The 23,897-nt window shown below is 38.5% G+C and overlaps 1 protein-coding gene across 1 annotated transcript in view; it reads left to right on the top strand.

Annotated features, from left to right (window-relative positions):
• Positions 1-23,897, top strand: part of si:ch211-186j3.6 (neural-cadherin) — a 225,120-nt gene that overhangs the window by 172,439 nt on the left and 28,784 nt on the right. The window contains exons 24-29 of the mRNA XM_058382382.1: positions 7,283-7,410; positions 9,132-9,259; positions 10,575-10,698; positions 13,683-13,863; positions 14,270-14,436; positions 23,255-23,519. Coding sequence (XP_058238365.1) covers positions 7,283-7,410; positions 9,132-9,259; positions 10,575-10,698; positions 13,683-13,863; positions 14,270-14,436; positions 23,255-23,519 — 993 coding nt within the window. The remainder of the gene's footprint in view (positions 1-7,282; positions 7,411-9,131; positions 9,260-10,574; positions 10,699-13,682; positions 13,864-14,269; positions 14,437-23,254; positions 23,520-23,897) is intronic.

The following is a 23,897-nucleotide window of genomic DNA, read 5'->3' as shown; positions in this document are numbered from 1 at the left end:
CTGCGAGTTCGTAATGATTGGCAGGATTTGCAATTGAAACCACTATTCTGGACTCCCGTGGATGAAAATGTTCAAAAGACACATCTTTAAGATTAATATCCAGGCTCAGAGACTTGATGTCCGTATATGTGAAGGCAGACTCGCTCCATCTTTCTCCTCTCCATCACTCCTTATCTTGCCACTTCTTACTCAGTCCGCTTTTTTCTCCTGTTTTTCATCCAGAATCTTAATATTAATGCTGTAGGCTCAAATGTCACATCAGGATTAACAGTCAGTCAGAGGTCAGGTAGTGGAGATAGTGGCAGCGTGGCAGTCAAAAAGTGTGTGTGTGTGTTTGTGTGCGAGAGAGTGTGTGTGTATGTGTGTGTGTGTGTGAGAGAGAGAGAGAGAGAGAGAGAGAGAGAGAGAGAGAGAGAGAAAGAGTGTTATGTTTTCAGGGGCTTGCTTTGAAACAGACCAGACAAACCAGGCTCCCCCACAGGGATTTCAGCATCACTGATCCAGTGCACTCACTCCAACCTTTAAAGGATCTAAAACTAAGAAATAAACTAAATAAAATGAACTGAGACAAAACATCAAAGATCACTTAACCTCAAAAGATAACCCGAGGCCCACTCCCGCTTCTCATATTTCATTCACAAAGCTCAGAGTAAACTTTATACGACGAGCTAGCAAACCACGCTGACAGCCTTTCCTCACAGGAATTTCAGCTTATGCTCAAACGCTGCCTCTGGAACGCTTTCTCTTCTAAACAGCACGGCACACCTGCAAACAAAACCTAAAAACCTAGGGCTAGCCACAACCTGGTCAAGTGTTTGTCTTGCTTTCTCATTAATCATAAAAGAAGGAGAAGGTCTCTGGAGTTCATCAGGTGGTGATTTGACAGGCACAAGTAGAGCAATACTACTCGAAATAAACAAGCCATCAGGCATATGCTATTAGATCCTATCATCCAGCTTGAGACAGACAATTTGTTTTATTAGTGTGAGGGAGGTTGGAGGGGCATTTTAGATCAAGTTATATATCCATATGAAAACTGTGCGTCAATACACGAAAATGAATCTGAAACATTATTTTGTTTTGGTTTTTTTTAATGTTAGATATTGCCTTTAAAATCAACATTTCAGATATGCTGTTTGTCTGATGTATTACAAATTTATTTTATTGGCAATTATACAGAGCTTTTTATGACATGAAACAGAATTCGCTTACATAGCTTAAATTCAATTACGGTGTAAAGGATGTAAAAGAAATATTTCTGAAAATAAAGAATTGAACTACATGTGTAGTAAAGTGCAGATAGGCAGGGAAACAGACTCTGGAATGTGCATGCCAGAGCAGGTCAGTATATTAGGAACAGGTCAATATATAAGGTATAGCTCAAGCAGAATATCTAAAAATATGTCAAGCAAACAAATGGGTCAGAACAGACACAAGTCAGTCGACTGGGTAAACAGATTAACTCAGGTTAAGCCAAAATCACTGTCAGTAAGTCAAAAAACGAAAGTCTAGTTCAAATAGGCAGACTCGGTAATGTCACAGACACAAACGAACTGAGCAATCATTCAACGAAGAACAATCTGAAACATCGGTTTACCTTGTTATCAGTACACTGATGTTCCATTCAGCCAGCAGAATGGAATCGACTTATCAGATGTTTTAAATCAGTATAAACCGCTTAATTATTTTATCACCGCAAGCTAATATGAAATTAATCAGGACACTGTTGGCTTTCAGTGTGAGATGCTTTTACCTCTGTCGGGATAACCTTACTCAGAAATTTAGTGATTGAACTTAATGGCTTCAAATTGTAGATGTTTATGAACAAGCACTCTGGGCATCTCAGAGAGCAGAAATGGATCTGATAATAGAATTTAGTTCGAAGATTCATGTGAGAAAAAAAATACAAAACAATCTAAGCATCTGTTTTGGTTTTGTTTTGTTTTGTTTTGTTTGTTTGTTTCAGAATGTCTTATGAAAATTACAAATTCAAAAACAGAAGCAACAGAAAAACGAACCATTAACAACCACTTGGGAGTGTGACATCTAAAAAAAAAAAAATAAATAAATAAATAAATAAATAAATAAATAAATAAATAAAATAAATAAATAAAATAAAAATAAAAAAAATTACAATGCTGAACATGGACACCTCAAAACAGGAACAAATTTTTATTAATTTTTATTTTGTATTTTTATTTATTTATTTATTTATTTATTGATTGATTGGTCTCTGGTAACTTAAACAGAATTCTAACTTAACATGGGTAAGAATTAGAATGGGGACTGGGTTGAAGAAAGTACAGGTGGTTGATGAGAAGGGGAGTCAGATGCGGTCATGTTTGCAGGCTGAGGTGAGCTGTCTGAAACCGAGTATGTGGTGTCTGCAGATGTGGCACAGCTGTACGCACTTGTACAGTGCTGTGCAACATTAAGCCTGGGTAGCTGCAAAGAACAAAAGAAAAAACATATATAATAAATATTTATAAGTAGAAGATAATATAGTTATATTAACAGGAATGTAAAATACTAATACTACTAATAATAATAATAATACTAATACTACTACTACTACTAATAATAATAATAATAATAATAATAATAATAATAATGGGTATTTAAATATCATTAAAACTATTTGTAAATATTTACATTTATAAAATATAATTTTAATTTATAATGTCCTGGTTTGGCTCAGTCATGTCATGCAGGATAGAGTGACAACATGAAGATTGTGAATAATTTGAAGAGCATGTGGCCCAAGAATTTCCAGGAAGATGTCCTTCACTGTTGATATTACTGAAAATCTAATTAAAGCTGCTTTAATAAATGCTTGCCTTAACCCTAGTACCTTTACAGAAATGACCTGATGGGAGTAATTAAAGAAAGTAATGCAGAGGGTAAGCAGAGGTCTGTGTGAAACGAGTGACTTTCTTTCTTTTCTTGTGCAGTAGTTTTGCTTCTGATTACTCAAAGTGAGAAAGATGAAGAGGATGAGGTTTCTCTGAAGTCTTTTCTTCAGAAGATGAAAATAAATGAAATGGATTGGTTGACTCGGGTTGGGTTGCAGTTTGGTCGATCACAACATGTGTACATGTGAACAGTGTACAATCCACATTTCTTTTAATAGCATAGATTTTTGCGATGCAAAAAATTAAACCAAGATAAATCATATCTGATTTTTTTTTTTTTTTTGCTACATTTATTGCGATACAACCACCAACAAAATCTAAGTAAACAACAAATAGAAACATTTTAAAGGTAAAAAACTAATGAAAAAAATCTTGCCGTAACCTAGTTGCACCTTTTGTAATGCATTCAATATTTTTAGGTGAAAATCTACCAATCGATCTTGATTTGTCAGGTTTATTTCACTCCACCTGCCAAAAATGTTCCACATCTATCATCCCCATGTGCATAGTCCTCTTCAAGCCATTCCTCAGGTTTTTGGCAGGACTTAGGTATGGTCTCTGGCTGTTTCTAACCTGGTATCCTCAGCCCACACCACATTTTTGCTGCCAAATGGTGAGGGGTGATATGGACTTTTACTTTATTTATTTTATTTATTTTTTTGGAGAAAAGTCTTCTGTTTAACCACCCTACCCCAAAGTCCAGACAAATATCCAGAAGATACAAAATATTGTTGTCACATCCAGGGAGTGACCAGTACTCACCAGATATTCCTGCAACTCCTTTAACAATGACATCTCTTGGTAGCTTCCTTGATAAGTATTATTATTATTATTATTATTATTATTATTATTATTATTATTATTATTATTATTATTATTTTAGTGAATTTTAGAGAGATGTCCTGTTCTTGGTAATGTCACTTTTGTTGATGATGCCCTTTATTTTTTCTGTGGTACATACACCGATCAGGCATAACATTATGACCACCTGCCTAATATTGCGTTGGTCCCCCTTTTGCTGCCAAAACAGCCCTGACCCGTCAAGGCATTGACTCCACTAGAACCCAGAAAGGTGTTCTATGGTATCTGGCACCAAGATGTTAGCAGCAGATCCTTTAATGGATCGGATCCTTTAATGTTTGTTCAGTACATCCCAAAGATGCTTGATTGGATTGAGATCTGGGGAATTTGTTATGTTCATCAAACCATTCCTGAACCATTTTTGCTTTGTGGCACAGCGCATTATCCTGCTGAGGCCACAGCCATCAGGGAAATACCATTTCCATGTACATGGTCTGTACATGGTCTGCAGCAATGCTTAGGTAGGTGCTACGTGTCAAAGTAACATCCACATGGATGGCAGGACCCAAGGTTTCCCAGCACAACATTGCCCAAAGCATGCCACTGTCTCCGCCGGCTTGCCTTCTTCACATAGTGTATCCTGGTGCCATGTGTTCCCCGGGTAAGCGATGCACACGCACCCGACCATCCATGTGATGTAAAAGAAGACGTTATTTATTAAACCACCTTTTTCCATTGCTCTGTGGTCCAGTTCCAATGCTCTTGTGCCCATTATTGGCTCTTTTTGCAGTGCACACGGGTCAGCATGGGCACTCTGACTGGTCTGCAGCTATGCAGCCTCACTGCACTGTGTATTCTGACACCTTTCTGTCAGAACCAGCATTAACTTTAGCAGTTTGAGCAACAGTAGCTTGCCTGTTGGATTGGACCACAAGGGCCAGCCTTTGCTCCCCAAGTGCATCAGTGAGCCTTGGCTGCCCATGACCCTCTCCCTGGTTCACAACTGTTCCTTCCTTGGACCACTTTTGATAGATACTGACCACTGCAGACCCGGAAAACCCCACAAAAGCTGCAGTTTTGGAGATGCTCTGATCCAGTCGTCTAGCCGTCACAATTTGGCCCTTGTCAGACTCACTCAAATCCTTACGCTTATCCATTTTTCCTGCTTCTAACACATCAACTTTGAGGGAAAAATGTTCACTTGCTGCCTAATATATCCCACCCACTAACAGGTACCACGAGGAGGAGATAATCAGTCTTATTCACTTCACCTGTCAGTGGTCATAAGGTTATATCTGATTGGTGTATAATGTTTGAGAAACTCTTTTGTACCCCTCTCTTGGCTGATGCATTTTAATAATGAGTTCCTGTACATGCTTTGGAAGCTGATCATGGACGATGGCTTCAGCTGTATCATCAGAATGATCGATGAATGAATGATTGATGACAGCTGCAAGATAATTACTTTCGAACATGAGTTTGAATGTGATTGTTACACTGTGACCACAATGACATGCTTTGTTCAAAAAGGGTGTGGACAACTGTGTTACTGCAAGTTTATATCATATTATAGGTGGGAAAATATCTGACATCATTTAATTTTTTATACCAGGAAAACCTGCAACTTTACAGGGGTGGGTAGATTTTTATAATGTATTTTTTATAACTGTATGTTTATAATTATCACTGTATGTTTGTTAGCTGTTTGTGTTACATTGTTGACTATCAGTGGTGCCTTGAGTGCTTTTAAAATAAAGAAAGGCACTAAGCACTACGAATGACTGTGAACACGCCAGTTTAAACAGTCCTTGATCCTGATGGATTGTTTACGCTAGGTGGAAATGACCTGGGCTGCTTTCTCTATCATATAGTAATTGGTTGAGTTAATAAACATGTAGGTCACTTGTCCTGTTCGCTTTAATCATGGTTTGGTTGACCTCTGCCATCTTGAAGTGTCAGCGCATACATTGAACCTGATTATGCCCAGAGAGTGTTTTCATCTGGTTAAAAGTGACTGAAAAAAAGGTATAATGATTTGTGAAAGGAAAAGATAGCAAAGATCAAGCTGAAAAAAAACCCCCAGCTTTTTACTTGTAGGTATCTTTACAAGGGCAGCAAGCTGTCAAGGCCAAACTGATTAATGCAGAATCACTACGTGTTCACACTCAGAACGCCTATCTAACTGTTCAAAGCCTAGGGGAGTCTCTGTTGCCTCATTAATTTTTAATTTGCCAATCGACTGGCTCAGATAAAGGCAAACTTTTCTTAATATTTTTGTTTTTGTACTATAATTACAGCAGCTCATGCAGGGTTTGTTTGGCATTACATTATTATATCTGGGTGTAACACCCAAAAGCTTGTAAAATGAAACAAGTTATTAAGTATTACTTAATGTTCAGGCAATATACACTACAATCTGTAAGTAAACGAACACTTATGCACTTGTTTTATTCCCATACTTGAAAATAGTGCATTTAAAGCTATCCCTATAAAGCGATATGTATTTTTACCATTGCTTATACTAGATGGGATAGATTTTAGCCAATATGGCTGGAACTATAAATAATTACACAAATGAGTGTACCACTTTTAGTGCTAGGTTATAGATCGTTAAGTGTCTAACATTTTGTATTTTGTATCGTTCTATTCATACTGTCAGTTAATACAATTAAGGACACAATGAACATGAACAAAACCGTAATTAACATGTCGTTAAATAGCAAGTTGTATTATTTATACATGGAGACCAGGGTTCAGTAAGTTTAAGAACATTTAAGAGAATAGTGTAATTTAACTTTTGCTAATTTTCTGCGGACTTATAGTCGCAGGTATATTTAAACATCTAAACAAACTTGAATTAATTTCCATAAACTTACTTTATAGCACAGTGCTGTTGAATTCTGATTCATTTTCCATGACAGCAGTTCTGACTATTTTCAGTAGACTGTTATTTTTGAATTCGGTCTAATATATTTTTGTTCTCTAGTGACAAACCTACACAGGGATTTATGTGGCATGGCTTTCATATGGTAAAAATTTCCCTAAGGAGATGTTTATTTAGCATTTTTATAGAGTCTCCAGTATCAGTGATTTTAAACAATCAAGAATGTAAGCTGTAACTTTTAAGTTTTCCAACAAAGCAAAGTTTTCAGGAAAGGGGGCTTTGCAGTTTCTCAGTAACATGACAGGCTCCATTCCTTTGTCTTACGTTCAAGAGAGAGAAAAAGAGAGACGCTGTGGAGAGAATTAAAGTTTCTAGCTGTTCTAACATATAACACGTAGCTTTCTTGTTTTGAAGACCTTCCACAGCATTGTAGAAAAAAAAATAAGTGGTACTGCTGTGTTGGATGTGTATATGAAGGAACAAATCATGTTTAACTTTGTGAGGGTATTGGCATTACTCCAACCTGGTATTGATTATTAACCATTATTTGTTGTTTATCAGTTCTGATATTCAAGTTTTGTTATTGTTATTGTAACCAATACAGTGAGTAATGTTAGTTGGAACATTAATGTAACAGGGAACACATTTTTTCCTTCCTCTCCATCTCTGTCTTTCTCTCTCTCAGAGCTGATCGACGGCACTCCCACCCTAAAGATAAACCACGGCTCGGGCACTCTAGTCCTACAGTTGCCGGGCAACGTGAATGTGGCGGACAGACGGTGGCACAGACTGGATGTGAGGAGCAACAGCAAGGTGGGCATGTGTGGGTGGCACCAGGACCTACACCAAGCCTTGCACCCCAAGGGGACTTTCATGTTTTTACCTAGACTGAACTCGTTTTCCATTCCAATCCTGCACTCTGTGTCTTCCTGTGTGTTCGTGTGTGTTCGTGTGTGTGTGTGTGTACACACCGACTAGCACTAACATTAAAACAACCTGCCTAATATTGTGTAGGTCCACTTGTGCTGTACTCTTGTACTCCACAAGATCTCTAAAGGTGTGCTGAGGTATCCAATACCAAAACTTTAACAGATTTTTTAAGTTGCAAGTTGGGCCTCCATGGATTGGACTCGCTTGTCCAGCACATCCCACAGATGTTAGATAAGATTGATATCTGGAAAATTTTTGAACTCTTTTCAAGTTCCTCCAAACATTCCTGAACAGTTTCTGCAGTGTGGCAGGGCGCATTATCCTGCTGAAAGAGGCTCCTGACAATAGGGAATACCATTGCTATGAAGGGGTGTACATTGCCAGCAACAGTGTTTAGGTAGGTGGTACGTGTCAAATAACATCCACATGATGAAAAATAAAATGTGATTCATCAGACCACACCACCTTCTTCACATGCCTCATGGTCTAGTTGATACTCAAGTGAACACTGTGGAAGTTTTTGGTGGTCGATAGGCATCAGCATGGGCACTCTGACCAGTCTGCAGCTACACAACCATATAAGCACTGTGTGTTTTGACACCTTTCTACCTTAGCCAGTGTTAACTTTTCCAGCGATTTGTGCTACAGTAGCTATTTTGTGGAATTGACCAGATAGGCTAAACTTTGCTCCCAACAGGCCTCAATGAGCCTTGGGCATACATGACCCTGCCACTGGTGTACCAGTTGTCATTCCTTGGCGTACTTATGGTAGATATCAACCACTGCATACCAGGAACACCCCACAAGGCCAGCTTTTTTGGAGACGCTCTGACCTATTTATCTAGCCATCACAGTTTGGCCCTAGTTAAAGTCTCTCAGATCTTTACGTTTGCCCATTTTTCCTTCTTTCAACACATCAACTAGCTTATATATATCATACCCTTTGACAGGTGTCATTGTAACAAGATAATCATTGTTATTCACTTTACCTGTCAGTGGTGTTTATGTTCTTGCTTATTAGTTTATACAGCGTATATTACCTGTGGATGGAGATGACACAGACTGAATGAATCTTTTTTCCCCATGTATTCTTTTCCATTCAGTAATATTTCAGTAACTAAGGGAAGCGCCTCAGGGGCAGTTCCAAATTCGAATTTATAATGCTCACTTTATATCAAAAACAGCATGTGAGCATGCCGCAGGCTGTTTGAGAATATTGCGGTTCACTGCTCATATCTTTTTGACATGCATTCAGTTTAATTGTATTGTAGCTGATAGAACCTGACAGTTAGTGTGTTTGCAAGTGTAAATGTGAATTGCTTGACATCTCTAATTGCATTTTGTAAAAGCTGTACTTGAGGTGAGGATGAAAAGAAGTCTGTTGCAGATTCAGTGTCCTTTTTTAACGCACATCTGCCTTGCTTTGGAGTGTGTAATACCTGTAACTGTAGTTATGAGTCTGAAGTTTAAAGGTCTTCACTAAAGAGCAGCCTGGTGGAAAGAGAATGAGTCCATGGTCAAGTGGAAATTGAAACTTTACACTTAAACTGCAATGATTCATTACGTATGTGTCTTTGTGTGTTTGGCTGTTCTGTCTTTATCAGGATATGCGATTCACATTAGACCGCTGTGCTGGAGCCACAGTTATGGAGATGGAGGGAGTAGGAAGCTGGCTGACCACTGAGGACCACACTTCCTGTGAGGTGACAGGAGTGACACCAAATCTGGACAGGTTAAACTTTTAATTGCATTTACATTTTCAGAGCTTTTATAAAGATTTAAATTATAGTAGTAGTAGTAGTAGCAGTAGAAGTGGTAGTAATAGCAGCGGTAATAGTAGTATTAGTAGTTGTAATACTAGTAGCAGCAGTAGTAGTAGTAGTGATGCCAGTAGTGGTAGTAGTAGCAGTGGTAGTAATTATAGATGGTGGTAGTAGAAGCAACAGTAGTGATAGTGGTAGTAGTAATCGCTGTGCCAGCAGCAGCAAATATACTCTCAGAAGAGGTCCTTTAAGGATCCTAAATGATTATAATTAGAACCCTCGTGTGTGTGTGTGTGTGTTTGACCACCCCAGCTTTTTAAATAATACATCTGTTCATGCTTTAGGGAAGATCAGTTTGGTTTTGCTTGCAGGTATAAATTGAAATATTGACAGGAGCAGGCTTCTGTTTGTTTGACTGTTTGTATGTATGTTTATTTGTTTGCTTAGACCAATTTGGTGATTTCCACTATTACCTTTCTTTTCCCTATCACACAATGGCTACCAAACTGGGAGAGTGAAGGCTAGCAAGTGCTTCCTTTGAGGCATGTGAGACAAGTTAGCCCTCATTATTTATTTTTTTTAAGCTGTAGTCTATACTACAGCACTGGCGGCTGAACACTCAAAGGAAAGTGATAACTGCTGCTGCTGCTTCATTAAAACCTTTTTTGCATGCATAAGCTCATAGATGCCCACATTTGACTAAGTAATGCTGTCCCTCCCTTCAAATATGGCTAATTCAGCTCTCCTGGACAAAACATGGAGGTAAAAATGGGAGTGGCTTTTAAACCATCAGTCCTGCTGTCAGCTCTGAAAGTTGTAGCACTACTAGCTATAGTTGTAGTAGCATCAAAACCCAAAATCTTGACAGATTTTTTTGAGCAAATCCTATGCCTGTGTCTTAGAAAATGGCATTGGGTTATATTTAAACGATTTCTGTGTCTTTGTGATTCTGAAGCTTTCCTTAAGGGCAGGAAGCACTGATCTAGCCTTTGCCTTAGCTGAAGTATCAGTGTGTTTCAGTGACTACTGGTGTGATGTGGCTAATCTATAAAGTATTTAATGTTTCCTTGTCAAGTATTGATGTGGTAGAGTATTGATTTTCTGATAATCACATTAGAGATTAGGGTTAAAAGGTTGAGCGATTGATTGAGTGCATCAGGACAGTGCATGTGAACCGGCTCTCAGTAACACCCAAGCTGCACAGTGCTGCTGAGTGTTAATGCCCACTGAGTGGGCAGTTCATTAACTTGCACAAAGGTAAAAGGAGTTCTGATATGTGCACAGGCATCTGAATGGGACGCAGGTGCTGCAGCTGGGAGGAGTAAACGAGAACGTGCCCTACATCTACCCCCAGCTCCAGCACAAACACTTCACCGGCTGCATCAGCAACCTCGTCGTCGACAGCAAGGTAACAATTCCAGCTAAACACCACCACTGTGGTCAGCTGCAGCCTGACTGACTGCATTTTCCTTCTCTTACATTTTGTTTTTCTTTCTTTCTTTCTTTCTTTCTTTCTTTCTTTCTTTCTTTCTTTCTTTCTTTCTTTCTTTCTTTCTTTCTTTCTTTTTGTCTGTAAGCATTTCTTTCTTTGCTTTTGTCAAATGTATTCACTTTTTATTTACAGTAATAAAGCAAAACATCTAAGTAGACTAATATATATAATTAATAGGATAGGATTTCAGACAGTGTTTTAGCCTTTGACAATGTTTATTAACTAGTCGTTACATATTTGTTACATGCTTATTACATGAACAGCAGAACACTTGTTTTTATGCATTTTTTTCTCAGCACTGTCACTTAATCTGGAACAGCTCTTTTAGTCTGACATGTTTTATCTGCTGCAGGCTTTTTGTTATCAAGCCCGATACCGTAAAGACTAATGTAATGATATATGGACAGTAATGTATTCACAGTTTCATAGCATCTATTAATGATTTATGACAAAGCATTATACAAAGAGACACAAAGCCATTTTGTAAAAGCTTGAAAAGTGTTTAAAAAGCGCCGAGGGTTTGCTAAAGCATGAAGCATGACTCAAGTTCAAGAATATGAGGTTTAAGAGAGAGGACAGGATGTTGCATTTCATTGAGCTTTTCATTCTGATTCGTCTTTTTTATTTCATCTTTTCCATTTCCAAGTCTCTTTCTTTCTCCCTACCTGTTTTTCTAATCTGCAGTCTTTTATTCTGTTTCCCATCATAATGCACATAACGATAATTGCATACTAGTAATAATTTATAAATATGTACCACAAATAAAAACACTACATTAAATTCCTAAACTGTGTAAACCAGGCACATGCTCCCTCAGAGTAGGCTTGAAGAGAACTAAATGTCCTCTTGTCCTTTTATTGTCCACATTCTGGGGCTCTTTATATATGTGGAGCTCTGATCTCAATGGGGTGATTTCCACTGCATAATGGTGAGTGTGTACACAAAATTAAAGGCACTTCTTCTTCCACTTAATGTTCCACTTGGCTTCTTCAATCACTTTTAAACACTTCTTATTGTTGCTCATTGTGTGAAGACTCTGAGGAACAGTTAGGGAACATCACTACAGTTAGAGAACATGCACTACTGCAATTTTTGAGGTAATTATTGAGGTGCTTTTTGAATCAGAAGAACCATTTTAGGAACCCTGAAACCTTTTGGGGAAAATAGATGTTTTTACCAGAGGAACATTTTCAGGGACCCAGAAACCTCAAAATTGGGGACTTCAGTCATGTTTTGACCAGAGGGAACTTTTTCAACTATGCCGAAAACCTTTTGAGGAAATTAAAAACTTTTTTTCCAGCAGAGACATCTCAGGAACCCAGACAGGTTTTGTATAAAGTATAGATTTCAGGCTTTTTTCTTTCTTTCTTTTACCAGAACCACCTTTTCAGGAACACAAATAAATGTTGAGGAAATAAAGGACATTTTTTTGCACAAGTTTTACAATCCAGAAGAATTTCACAAAATTGTGTTATGATATTAGACATATTTTACTCAAGGAACCTTCCAGGAACGGGAAATTTGAGACTTTAGGCATGTTTTGTTTTTTTTTGTTTTGTTTTGTTTTTTACCAGAAGAGCCTTTTCAGGAACCTAGAAAACCTTTCAGAAAATTAGATACTTTAAGTGTAGCAGAGGAACTCTGAATGCCAGAGGTCAGGGACTTTAGGCATGTTTGTACCAGAAGAACCGTTTCGGAAACCCATAAACTTTACGACTGGAAATTGGGGACTTTAATCTTGTTTTCACCAGAGGAACCTTCTCAGGAACCCATAAACCTTTTAAGGAAATTAAATCATTTAGTTGTGTTTTTAGCAGTGGAACTCTTTTGGGACATTTTTCAGGAACTCACAGAGTAGCACAGAGAAAATTAGGGACTTTAGGCATATCTACCCAAGGAAGGTTTTAGCAATGCATTTTCAGGAATTTCAGGAGTTTAGGCTTCACTTAAAAGTGAAACCTTCTCAGGAATCTAGACCATTTCAGAAAATTAAAAATAAAATTGCTTTGCATTGATACTTTACCAGAGAAAATGGGTTTCTGCAACTCCCAAACCCAGAAATCTGGGCCTTCGAGTTCATTTTTAAAGAGGAAATTACAGACAGTATGTGTTTTTATTAATTGGACATTTTTATTTTTATTAGAGGAACCTTTTCAGAAACCCAGGAACTGTAGTGCATTTTCACAAAACAATATGGAAAAAAAAGAAGTACAACCTGGGGGGGTTTCAGGAATCTTTATGTTTTCAGCTTCAGAAATGATGCAGTTTTCAGTATGCTGCTTTGTTGGATTTGATGTGTTGACATGTTGTGACTCCCCCAATTATGGCACTGTCAAAAAAATCATAAAGTCACTAGCAAAAACAAACTTGTTCACAGCATACTGTAAAAAAAATTAAAAATACTGCTCATTTCCGTACAGTGCTAATGTCATTACAAGAAGACACTATATTTAACACTAAATTGAAGCAAAAACTTGAAATCTTTCATTCAAAATTCAAGAGGTTTTTTGCCATTTGTACACGTATAGACAGCATGTGTGCATAGGAATTTTTGTGCAAAAGCTCTTGTAGCAGTAAACAAGACAAGCAATAAAGGGATTAGGACACGTAGTAATATAAAAAAATAAATAATTAAAAAAGAGAGTGAGAGAGAGAAATATAAGGCTGTACACGGCATATAAACAATATAGAAATGATTTAATAAACAAATGCACCGATTATGAAGCAGCGAGTAAATATAGCAGCAGGTCTTAATAGACCTATAGAGATAACAGCTCACTGTACTTTGCTACCATGCTAGTGAAAATCTGCTGTTCACTTTGCATCAAGTCTGTTATTTTAAATAAAGGTCTTGGTTTACTAGACACACTTATACCGTTATATACGTTCCTTTTCCTCAGGTATATGATCTGGGTTCTCCAGCTGATTCCTTCGGGAGCTCTCCCGGCTGCTCGATGACGGACAGGAGCTGCATGAACATGGGCTTTCCTTCATGTGGCACCAAGGGTCGTTGCCATGGCGAATGGGGCTCCTTTAGCTGCCAGTGCATAGCTGGGTACAGCGGGCATCAGTGTGAGCAGGGTAAGATGATGCTTAAACCCACTCGCACTTCAAATCCAGCAGTTTGGGATGATTAGAGGTCATTAGAGCATGGAGGTATAAAAAACAGGAAGTGTGGCTGTAAGTATAAAAGGCTTTTGTATTTATTTTTATTTTTTTCCTTTTTCCTGAGGACCTTTGAATGGCAGTAATGTGTAGGAGGAGAACACCTTAGCAGCCAATGCTGGTTTGGCAGAAAAAAAATCAGAAGTGTTATGAACTGTACAGTAGGTTGTGTTTATGTAGCACCCGGGGAACATCCTGTCAGGAAACAACATGCACCTTTTGTGAGTTCAGATTTCTGTACCCTCCTCAGGTGCTTAGCCAATAACAGTCTGTTTGTGTGTGTGTGTGTGTGTGTGTGTGTATGTGTGTGTGTGATTGACAGAGCTTCCTGAGTATTCCTTTGATGGCAGGAGCTATGTGCATTATCAGCTCTCTGGGCCGCTCCAAGCCAGACACACACAGGTGCAGGTTCTGATCCGAACTCGCAAACACAGCAGCTCCATCCTCAGCCTACTCTCTGCAGCACAGAATGAGTACATCCGACTGGAGGTGAGGGATCTCTCTCTCTCTCTCTCTCTCTGTCTTTCTGCCCCTGTCTCTCTGCCTCTCTGTCTTTTGTCTCTCTCTCTCTCTCTCTCTCTCTCTCTGTCTTTCTCCCCCTGTCTTTCTCCCCCCTGCGTCCCTGTCTCTCTGCCTCTCTGACTTTTGTCTCTCTCTCTCTCTCTCTCTCTCTCTCTCTCTCTCTCTCTCTCTCTCTCTCTGACTTTCTCCCCCCTGCGTCCCTGTCTCTCTGCCTCTCTGTCTTTTGTCTCTCTCTGTCTCTCTCTCTCTGTCTCTCTCTCTCTCTCTCTCTCTCTCTCTCTCCCTCTCTGTCTGTCTTTCTGCCCCCTGTCTCTCTGCCTTTTGTCTCTCTGTCTCTGTCTCTGTCTCTCTCTCTCTCTCTGCCCCCTGTCTCTCTGCCTCACTGTCTTTGGTCTCTCTGTCTCTGTCTCTGTCCGTCTGTCTCTCTCTCTCTCTCTCTCTCTCTCTCTCTCTCTCTGTCTCTGTCTCTCTCTCTCTCTCTCTCTCTGTATTTCTGCCCCCTGTCTCTCTGCCTCACTGTCTTTTGTCTCTCTGTCTCTGTCTCTCTCTCTCTCTCTCTCTGCCCCATGCATGGTGCCAGTGAACCACTGAACCTTTTTTTTTTATGACCTGTCCCACTTTATCGCTATGAGAGATGATCTATTACATAAACAGATGTAGGAGTTTCAGAAACAAGGCACACAGACTGAGAAAAACAACTTTAGACGTGTATGCTAAAGTATTTTTCTATTTTACCAAAGCTAAAAAAAACTGTCATGTGTATACATACAATTCTTCATAGATTTATATTCCATCACTAGATTTCAGATTTCACCACAGCAGCAGTCAGTAGTCAGATTTCACTAGAGCTTCATTGTCTATTATTTAAAACACTATTTCTAATATCACTGAACTGGATTGAATGGTGGTATCTCCGATGTGAGGATTCTAAGCCAACAGCAATTTGTTGTTAGAACCACATTGATTTTTTTTTTTTTTTACCAGCCTTGCCCTGATGTTGTGCTGAAATTTTCCAGTTCCCCACATGAACACCACATGAGACTGTCTATCTGAAGGAATGATGTAAACAAAATGCTGATCTGTTGTCATGGCTTTAAATACTAACCCATTACGTGACTCAAAACTTTTTATGTGTAGGATATCTCTTTTCCCTCCAAGAACAACAGATCAACAACACAGTAAATACTGTAATATAAACAGATACAGTATGATAAACAGTGTTTGCATTACATCATAACTGGTATCTAGGTACTGGAAAGTAGGAATGTATTCACAGCACATTTTTGTAACCCTTCCATTTTTTAGTAGTTGGATGGGAGACTAGTCATGCAAATAATAATAATAATAATAAAAAAAGGTCAGAGTCATTTTATGAACACATAATACTTTAATACTGCAATATGGTCAATGTATAAATTCCTGTCATGTTTGTAGAGAAGGCTTGAGGTGAAAGGAAGGAAGATTTTGGAAAAAACTGTCTACTTTTTTTTTGCTGTCGAAAAACAAGAAAGGTTTTGACATTACCTTGTCAGTAGAAAATGGTTATCAATCTCTTTCTATCTTCTGTTCTTTATTTCTCTTTTTCTTTTACACAGATCTTTACTTCCTTCTCTTTCTCTTTGACCCTTGATCCTTCACTATATATATATATATATATATATATATATATATATACATCAGGAAAGGACTGGTAGTGTGTGTATATATATATATATATATATATCCTTTCCTGATGTTTATTTCTTTCTACATTGCAAAATGCTGAAGGCGGCCGAAATACACAATAATGTCCCTTGAACAGTTGATATTGAGATATGTCTGCTACTGATGCTCTGTAAAGCCTTCATAAAGGTTCTAATCTGAGGTGCTGTTAATTGGTGAGTTCTGAGGCTGGTAACTCTAAATGAACTTCTCCTCTGCAGCAGAGGTAAGTTTTGGTCTTGCTTTACTGGGATGGTCTTCATGTGAGCCAGTTTCATCATGGTGCTTGATGGGTTTTTTGCTAATGCACTTGACAATACTGTTCTTGCAAGAACTATTCCAGAACACCTGACCTTCATGTCTTAAAATAACAACTGACTGTTGTTTTTCGTTGTCATTACATATGGATTACTTAAGTCCATGTGTGTTATTTCATAGTTTTGAAATCTCCAGTATTGTTCTAGAATGTAGAAAATAAATCCCTAAACAAAAAACATTGAATTAAAAGCTGTGTCCAAACATTTGACTGATAGTGTATAAAATGCTTCCTTGGTTTTATTCAGAAGCAGGATGGCGTTGGCTCATGTTCCAAGTAAATGTTTGTATTGAATGCCATTATTTAGCTGATTTTGCAGGCAGCTTTAGTGTACAGGATGCTTCACTATCGTCCTCTATTCTGTAAATCTCATAATTCAGTGGGTCAACCAGCCTGTAAAAAACTGCCAACAATGAGAAAGGGAAAAGTTCTAGACAGAGAATATTCATTTCACTTTCCCCCTCAGTGCTGTCATTGTGGTGTTATTGTATTGTAACCTGGCAACATGATGACGTCTTCTGTCCTCCAAACCTGTCTCAGACCATTTCCTTATATTACTACCTTTATAGCCTATTTATCAATGACCTGACTTATAAAACACAGACCTCTTAACAGAGGCGGAACAGTAAAAAAGCAAAATTACATTGCTGTAGCACTTATATCATTTTTTTAAGTATCTTTATGTTTTATTTTTATTTTTTTGCCTCTTTTCACATTAAAAAGACTTTTTTATTCACTACAGTCCTCATATTATAAAATTATATTTTTATGTGAGTGCATTTTTAGCTTCTGCTTCAACGTGTGTATTTAAGGCCACTTCACACCTATTAGTCTGAAACGATCTGAAAGTTGTTACTTTTTTCTCTTTGCAATTTAACCTGGTTTGGATGCACATACTACACATAATTAAATAATCGTTAAAGCAACAAAATACATTCAATAAAAGAAAAACCTTGAAGAGAGCGTAAGGCTGATGATGCACTCGGAAAACACTTTCATTCGTACAGCAATGAATAATGTGCATTGAAATCACAAAAATCACCCAAGCATGAAGGAAACACAGCCACGCTGCGCTCAATAAATGGTTAGATAATTATGTAAATAACTTTAAACCATTTTGTGCATTGCACCCAGCGTTTATCTTGTCTTTTTGTTTGTTGGAACAAATATCTAGAACAGCTCTATTCTTTCCTCCTCTTTGCACACTGTAGCTCTATTAGAGGCTCACATTTACAACAAAAAAAAAAAACAATCTGCTAACCAAAATGCCCAGCATGTATAGCTCACTTCCTGCAGATGAGTCCATCCAGACTTCAATCACATTCTCACTGCAGTTGAACCCGAGTGAGATCACATCACTCAGACACCCTCTGGTAGGTTGTTTAGGTTGGCACCCGGATACGATGTCTGATGAGGTGGAAAAACACACCAGAAACCCTGCCCACTATCACTCTGTATGACTGTGGTGAGAAGAAAAGCATCTCAGAATGCACAACATGTCAAACCTTGAGGTGGATGAACTACAACATGTAAAAGACTACATTTGGGTTCCACTTCTGACAATCAAGAACAGGACGCTGAGGCTGCAGTGTGTACAGTCTCACCAAAACTGGACTGGAAAAACATAGCCTGATCTAAGGAATCATGATTTCTGCTGAGGCACAAAGATGGTAGGGTCCAGATTTGGCACCAACAGCATGCATCCATGAACCAATCTGCCTTGTATTAACAGTCCAGTCTGGTGGAGGTGGTGTAATGGTGTAGGGAATGTATTCCTGGCCAACTTTGGGTCTGTTAACACCAATCAGTCATTGCTTGAATGCCACAGCATATTTGTGTATTGTTGCTGATCTTGTGCATCCCTTCATGGCCACAGTGTAGCTTCCTCAAATGGCTACTTCCAGCATGGCAATGCTCCATGTCAGAAATGTCATCTCAGTCAGGATTTAGTAACATGACAGTGATTTTCAGTCTTCTTCATTGGCCTTCCCCGTCATCGGTTTTGAATCCAGTAGAACACGTTTGGGATGTAGTAGCAGAGGAGATTCAGAGCATCAAAGTGCAATCTGCAGAAATTGCATGATGCAATCATGTCAACATAGACCAGAATCTCAAAGGAACAAAGTTTCCAACTTCTTGTGGAATCCATGCTATAAAAATTTGAGGCAGTTTTGGAAAGGGACCACAATGTTAATAGAGTATTTTTAACAAAGTCCTATCAAATTTAAACTTTATCGAATGTGACAGCGAAAATGAAACCAACGTTAATCTGCCGTCTAAAATATTAATGAAATATCCCTATCAGCACCATCAGACCAGTAATTGAACCTACCCAAGATATTAAGCCAAAATACTGACATATCTCTTCAACTTTTGTAGCTTTTACTTTTATACTTAAAGTGGTTAAGTTGTTTTATTTGTCACATATACATCACTGCAGAATGAAATTCTTTCTTCACATAGCCCATCCTTGGGGGTTGGGGTCAGAGCGCAGGGTCAGCCATGATGCAGCGCCCCTGGAGCAGAGTGGGTTGGGGGCCCAATGGTGGCAGCTAGGTGGTGCTGGGGCTTGAACCCCGATCTTCCGGTCAATGACCCAGAGCCGTAATCACTTGAGCTACCACTGCCCCCCATTTGTTTAAGATTTTAAAACGAATTTTGAGAAGAATTTTCAGAGCATTTATTTAAAGGAGTACTTTTACCTGAGTAAAAAAAAAAAATCGGGAGGTTTTGCTTGGGAAACACCTCTGCTTTGTAGGAAGCAAGACATTTATATCTTCTTTTCACTCTGTCTGTCTGTCTGTCTCTGTTGCTGTCTGAAACCCTTTACAATGCTTTCACTCACATTTCAACTCTCTATCCCTTCATTTCCCTCACAGACTACCTCTCTATCCCCATCCTTCTGTTTATCTCTCTCTCACCCACACCCACACACACACACACACACACACACAGGCGCACACACACGAAATCATCTTCTCATCACATATATATTATTGGGATTAGGACTTGTTCTTGTCTCCAGCTGTGCACAGCTTGTTGTTTTCTTTTCCTCTTTCTTTCAGTTTCTTCTCATCTGTATTTTACCCTATTTTGCATATATTCCTCTGCTATTTTACCCTCCATTGATGGCATGAGTGACGTTGAGGCAGCTTGTATCGTACATGCTGGATGTTTTTTTTTTTCATATTGTGTCATACATTTATTTTCCTTAAATACCCGCTGCTAGCGTTAATGCGGTATTTGAGTAGCGGTAATTGGCGAGCCTTAAAGATTATTAGTTCCCTGTGTGTGTTGCAGCAGCAGCCCATCTGCTTGTCTCTGAGAACGTTGTCACCACAGCGGTGGAATATTGGAGTGGTGTGTTTGTCTTTAATCACAGGGGCATTAATATGCCTTTGACAGATAGACACTTAAAATATATGCTATTCTGAAGCTTGCACGGTCTGTGAGATTTTTTTAATTTATTTATTTATTTTTTCACCTGCCTGAAAATGAGACATATAATCACTGATTATTGCTTTATCTGTGTTGCTTTGTTCATCGCTCTCTTTCTGTCTAATATACATCTGCACTGATTTATTTAAAGCAAGTATTATAATAGTCTTTCCAGCAATCTGTGAAATATCATATATTCTCTCCTGTGGCAGGCTAATGTGACTCATGTGAAGCCTCACGGCTCCGTGTCCCGTCTATTTTATTAAGCTTCGATCCTGAAAAACGATTCCGCACTCATCTCCCATGCAGAGCTAAGTTTCTTCCCCGCTGTTCTCCTGTCAATTACCCCAGCAACAGTGCTAATTGATGTGATGCGATGCTGCCTATTTAGCATTCACTATTTCTATTGGATTATCACCAGCGAGGCTCAGCAGGAATTTCCAGCAAGGTGGCCTTACATTATCATCTCTCCGCATCAAGGAGAGAGAAAACGACAAGCAAAAACAGTTCTAAAAGTTCTACCGTGTTCTAAAAGCAGTGTGTAATTATAAGGTTTGGAGTCAGGGAAACAAATTGCCGCATGGTTGAGCATTCAAGTCCCAAAAAAAAGTCTCGTTTGTTGTTGTTAATTGGGGATTGTTTGGGAAAGTTGAGTTGTGTGATTCGATGAAAAAAGTACAGGACGTCTATTGGATGGTCTCTTACTCCGTTCAGATAACAAGCAGTGAACAATCTTGACGCAACAGAGCAAAACAAAACAGATCTAAGATTTTGAAAACCTGTCCAGCTCTGAGGTTCTCAACCTCTTTTTTTTTTTTTTTGTCATCTCAAATTAGATGCACGGCATCGAATTTCAATGAGCTGCTTATGTATAACCCAGTGGTTTCATTAAGGTTTATTCACCTATGTGCCTCAAAACACAGAAGCTACAGAGTAATAAAGAATTTCTGGGGGTGCGTTCAAAGGCATACTGGGTCTCAATGGGAACGTCCGAGATCTGCCCTGTACCACCCAAGGCAAGAAAGCAAGCATAATTCGCTGCATCTTTAATTGGCAAGAAAATTGTGAACCTTTGAAGCATGCACTAAGTCTCAAAAGGAGAGAATATGCCTGCTGAGGGCTATACTGTATATACTGTATTATAATAAAACAATTAATAGTTTGATTAGCATTAATTAGATTATTAGACCTTGAATTTAAGCTCATTTTATATAAACAGAGCCCAGAAGGCTGAGACAATTAAGGAAAGAGGGAAGACGTGTACAATTCATGAAGGTCAAACTTTGTTTGTTTTTTTTTTTTTGCAATATTTTATTCTTATTAGTTTGCTTTATTTTAATGGGAGAAAACCTCAGTTCTTCCTAGGTCTGGCTCGTTTAGCTCCGTTGCTCATGTCATGACAACAAGCTAACATGTTAAATGTAGGAGGCTAAATTATGCACTGTGGGACTTCAGAAAAGGCTTGGTGGAAGGCTTCAGAGAATGAAATGAATGGTTAGTTGCACATAAGGAGAGCTTTTGCACACAAAACCACCTGCTTTTCTCCTGTTGGCCTATTACACTGTCTGTTATAAAAGTCTCTAAAGACTAAAAGTGTTGCATATTTCTGAACTCTATCACCTTACTATTCATACTCTTCATGGGCTGTACTATTGTGTTCATTCTTATTCAGTCATTTTTTTTTCTTAGAGCAGATAGAATGTTGTCATAACACTAAGAAGATCAAGAAGATAAATGTGAAGGAGAACAGGTTGTTGGTGCAATACAGGCTGGTTTGACTGTTACAGAAAGTTCTAATCTCCTGAAATATTTACGCATAGCCATCTCTAAAGAACGCTGAATGGAATGGAATGGAAAAAAATACAAAAACTTTCAGTGTGTATATGTTATGCTAGGCGAAGTAATGTCTCTGTGAATGAGCGAGGTCAGAGGAGAATGGCAAGACTGGTTTGAGCTGACAAGAAATCTATAGTGAAGCAAATAATCGCTCTTTACAACTGTGTTGAGCAGAAAAGCATCTCGAAACTTCAGGCAGATGAGCAGAAACAGCAGAAAGACCTCTCTGAGTTACGCTCCAGTCAGCCAAGAGTAGGAATCTGATGCAATGGAAACAGACTGGCTGAAACTTTGCAGCTGAAAAGTGGAAAAAGCCCTGGCTTTCTATTATCAACTGTCCAGCTCTGTTGAGCATTTATCCACACTATCATTTATTTATTGATTAAACAATAAATAAATAATTTTCCAGCAAACCTAGGTGCAAGACTTAAAAGAAGTGTGTGTGTGTGTTTCCTTTTGTTTTTTCTTTTCATTTTTTTTTTATCCTATTACAATGTCAATGCGTAACACTCCATTTATAGTTACGCAATTTATAGACGACCTGTCTCTTGTTATTTTTTTATAGTGAAAAATGCCACATAGATATTTAGTTAGTAAGATATTTTTGAATAAACAATGAATAAATGATTTTCCAACATAACTTACAGTATCTGTAAGAGTGTGCATGCGTGCGTGTGTGTGTGTGTGTGCGTGTGTGTGCGTGTGATACATGTTACTGCAAAGACATTTTTGTACAATTTGTGTAGTTTTCTTTTTTCATACTGTGAAAATTTTGAAGCATAACACCGCTATTGTAGTTACACCGTAAGGTCCTTTGGTACCATATAATCTTCTTGTACTGTAAGTACTTTTGCAGAACGCTACACCGACTGCTCTGTTGAACAGTGAAACACATTTAAAGAGCAGGATTTAATTTCAGAACTGACAGGAGTCCTTTAAAATTCATAATTTGCTTCATTTTCAGCCTTGAAGTGAAATATTTTTAAGCGTGTCTATCATTTTCACAGCCCAGCTATAGTATAAATAATAATTAAAAAAACAACAACATGGATTTAAATGTAATATATCCAGAAGAGATTGTGTTTTGCAGCATGAGCGGACAGTGCCAGCCTAAACTGACAGTGTATTGAATTCCCAGGTCCCAGAGTTTCCAATTAAAGGGGTGGTATGTTTAATTCCGTCAGTGTGTGGCAAGGCTTTATCAGATCCCTTCTTTGCCTGATTATAACCGTCTCCCAAGGCTTCCTGGTGCAATACATGCTAAGCCTCTTCCTTCATCTCTGCTGTCTGTTTCCCTCTGTCTATTTCATCACATCTTTCTCTGTTCCTCACCAACAAAGGCTTCATATCAGTAAAACATCTGACCTCAACTGTTTATTTCTTGCTTTCCCTTTAAGTAACAGCAAATATCCTTATTGGGAACGCTTTGAATCGTTTAACACATCATATCATATCATTTTCTAATTCTTCTTCATTTTTTTTTATCTCTCGCAGATATTTCAGGGCTTGTTAGCTGTTTTCTACAACCTCGGAGATGGAGACTTCAACCTGACAATGCTCTCTCATCGCCTGGACAATGGCGAGTGGCACGAAGTTCACCTGGAGCGACATGATAATGAGATGACCCTGCGTGTGGATGGCGGCGGTGGGAGAAGAGAGGTCACAGGTGCACCTGGACGTAGCCGGGAGATCATCATTGACCCCTCCTTGGTCATGCTGGGAAACTCGTTCCCAACTGGACACAACAAAAGCTTTCAAGGTAAAATAAATAAATTTAAAAAAAGGATCTAAGGATGTACTGTGCTGTTGAATTTCATTTGATTACCAAAAATATTGACCTGCTTCTACAAAATCGTAAATCTACTTTATTAAGAATCTATTAGCTGGTCATTTTACATCCTAATGGGATTACTTTGTTAACGGAAGGAACGCCTGGAGACACATTATATGGTCAAACGTTTATGGATGCATGATAATCCCACCCAGATGTGGTTCTTCCTCAAACCTTTGCCACAGATTTGGATGCACACAATTGTATAGAATGTCGTTGCATGCCATACCATTACAGTTTCCCTTCACTGGAATGAAGAGACTCAATATTCTTCCAGCATGTCAGGTCAGGTTCACAAGTCAAACG

Source organism: Hemibagrus wyckioides, linkage group LG27 (genome assembly GCF_019097595.1).
Source record: "Hemibagrus wyckioides isolate EC202008001 linkage group LG27, SWU_Hwy_1.0, whole genome shotgun sequence".
Classification (NCBI taxonomy): Eukaryota; Metazoa; Chordata; class Actinopteri; order Siluriformes; family Bagridae; genus Hemibagrus; species Hemibagrus wyckioides.
This window is presented reverse-complemented; position numbering and strand designations above follow the sequence as displayed.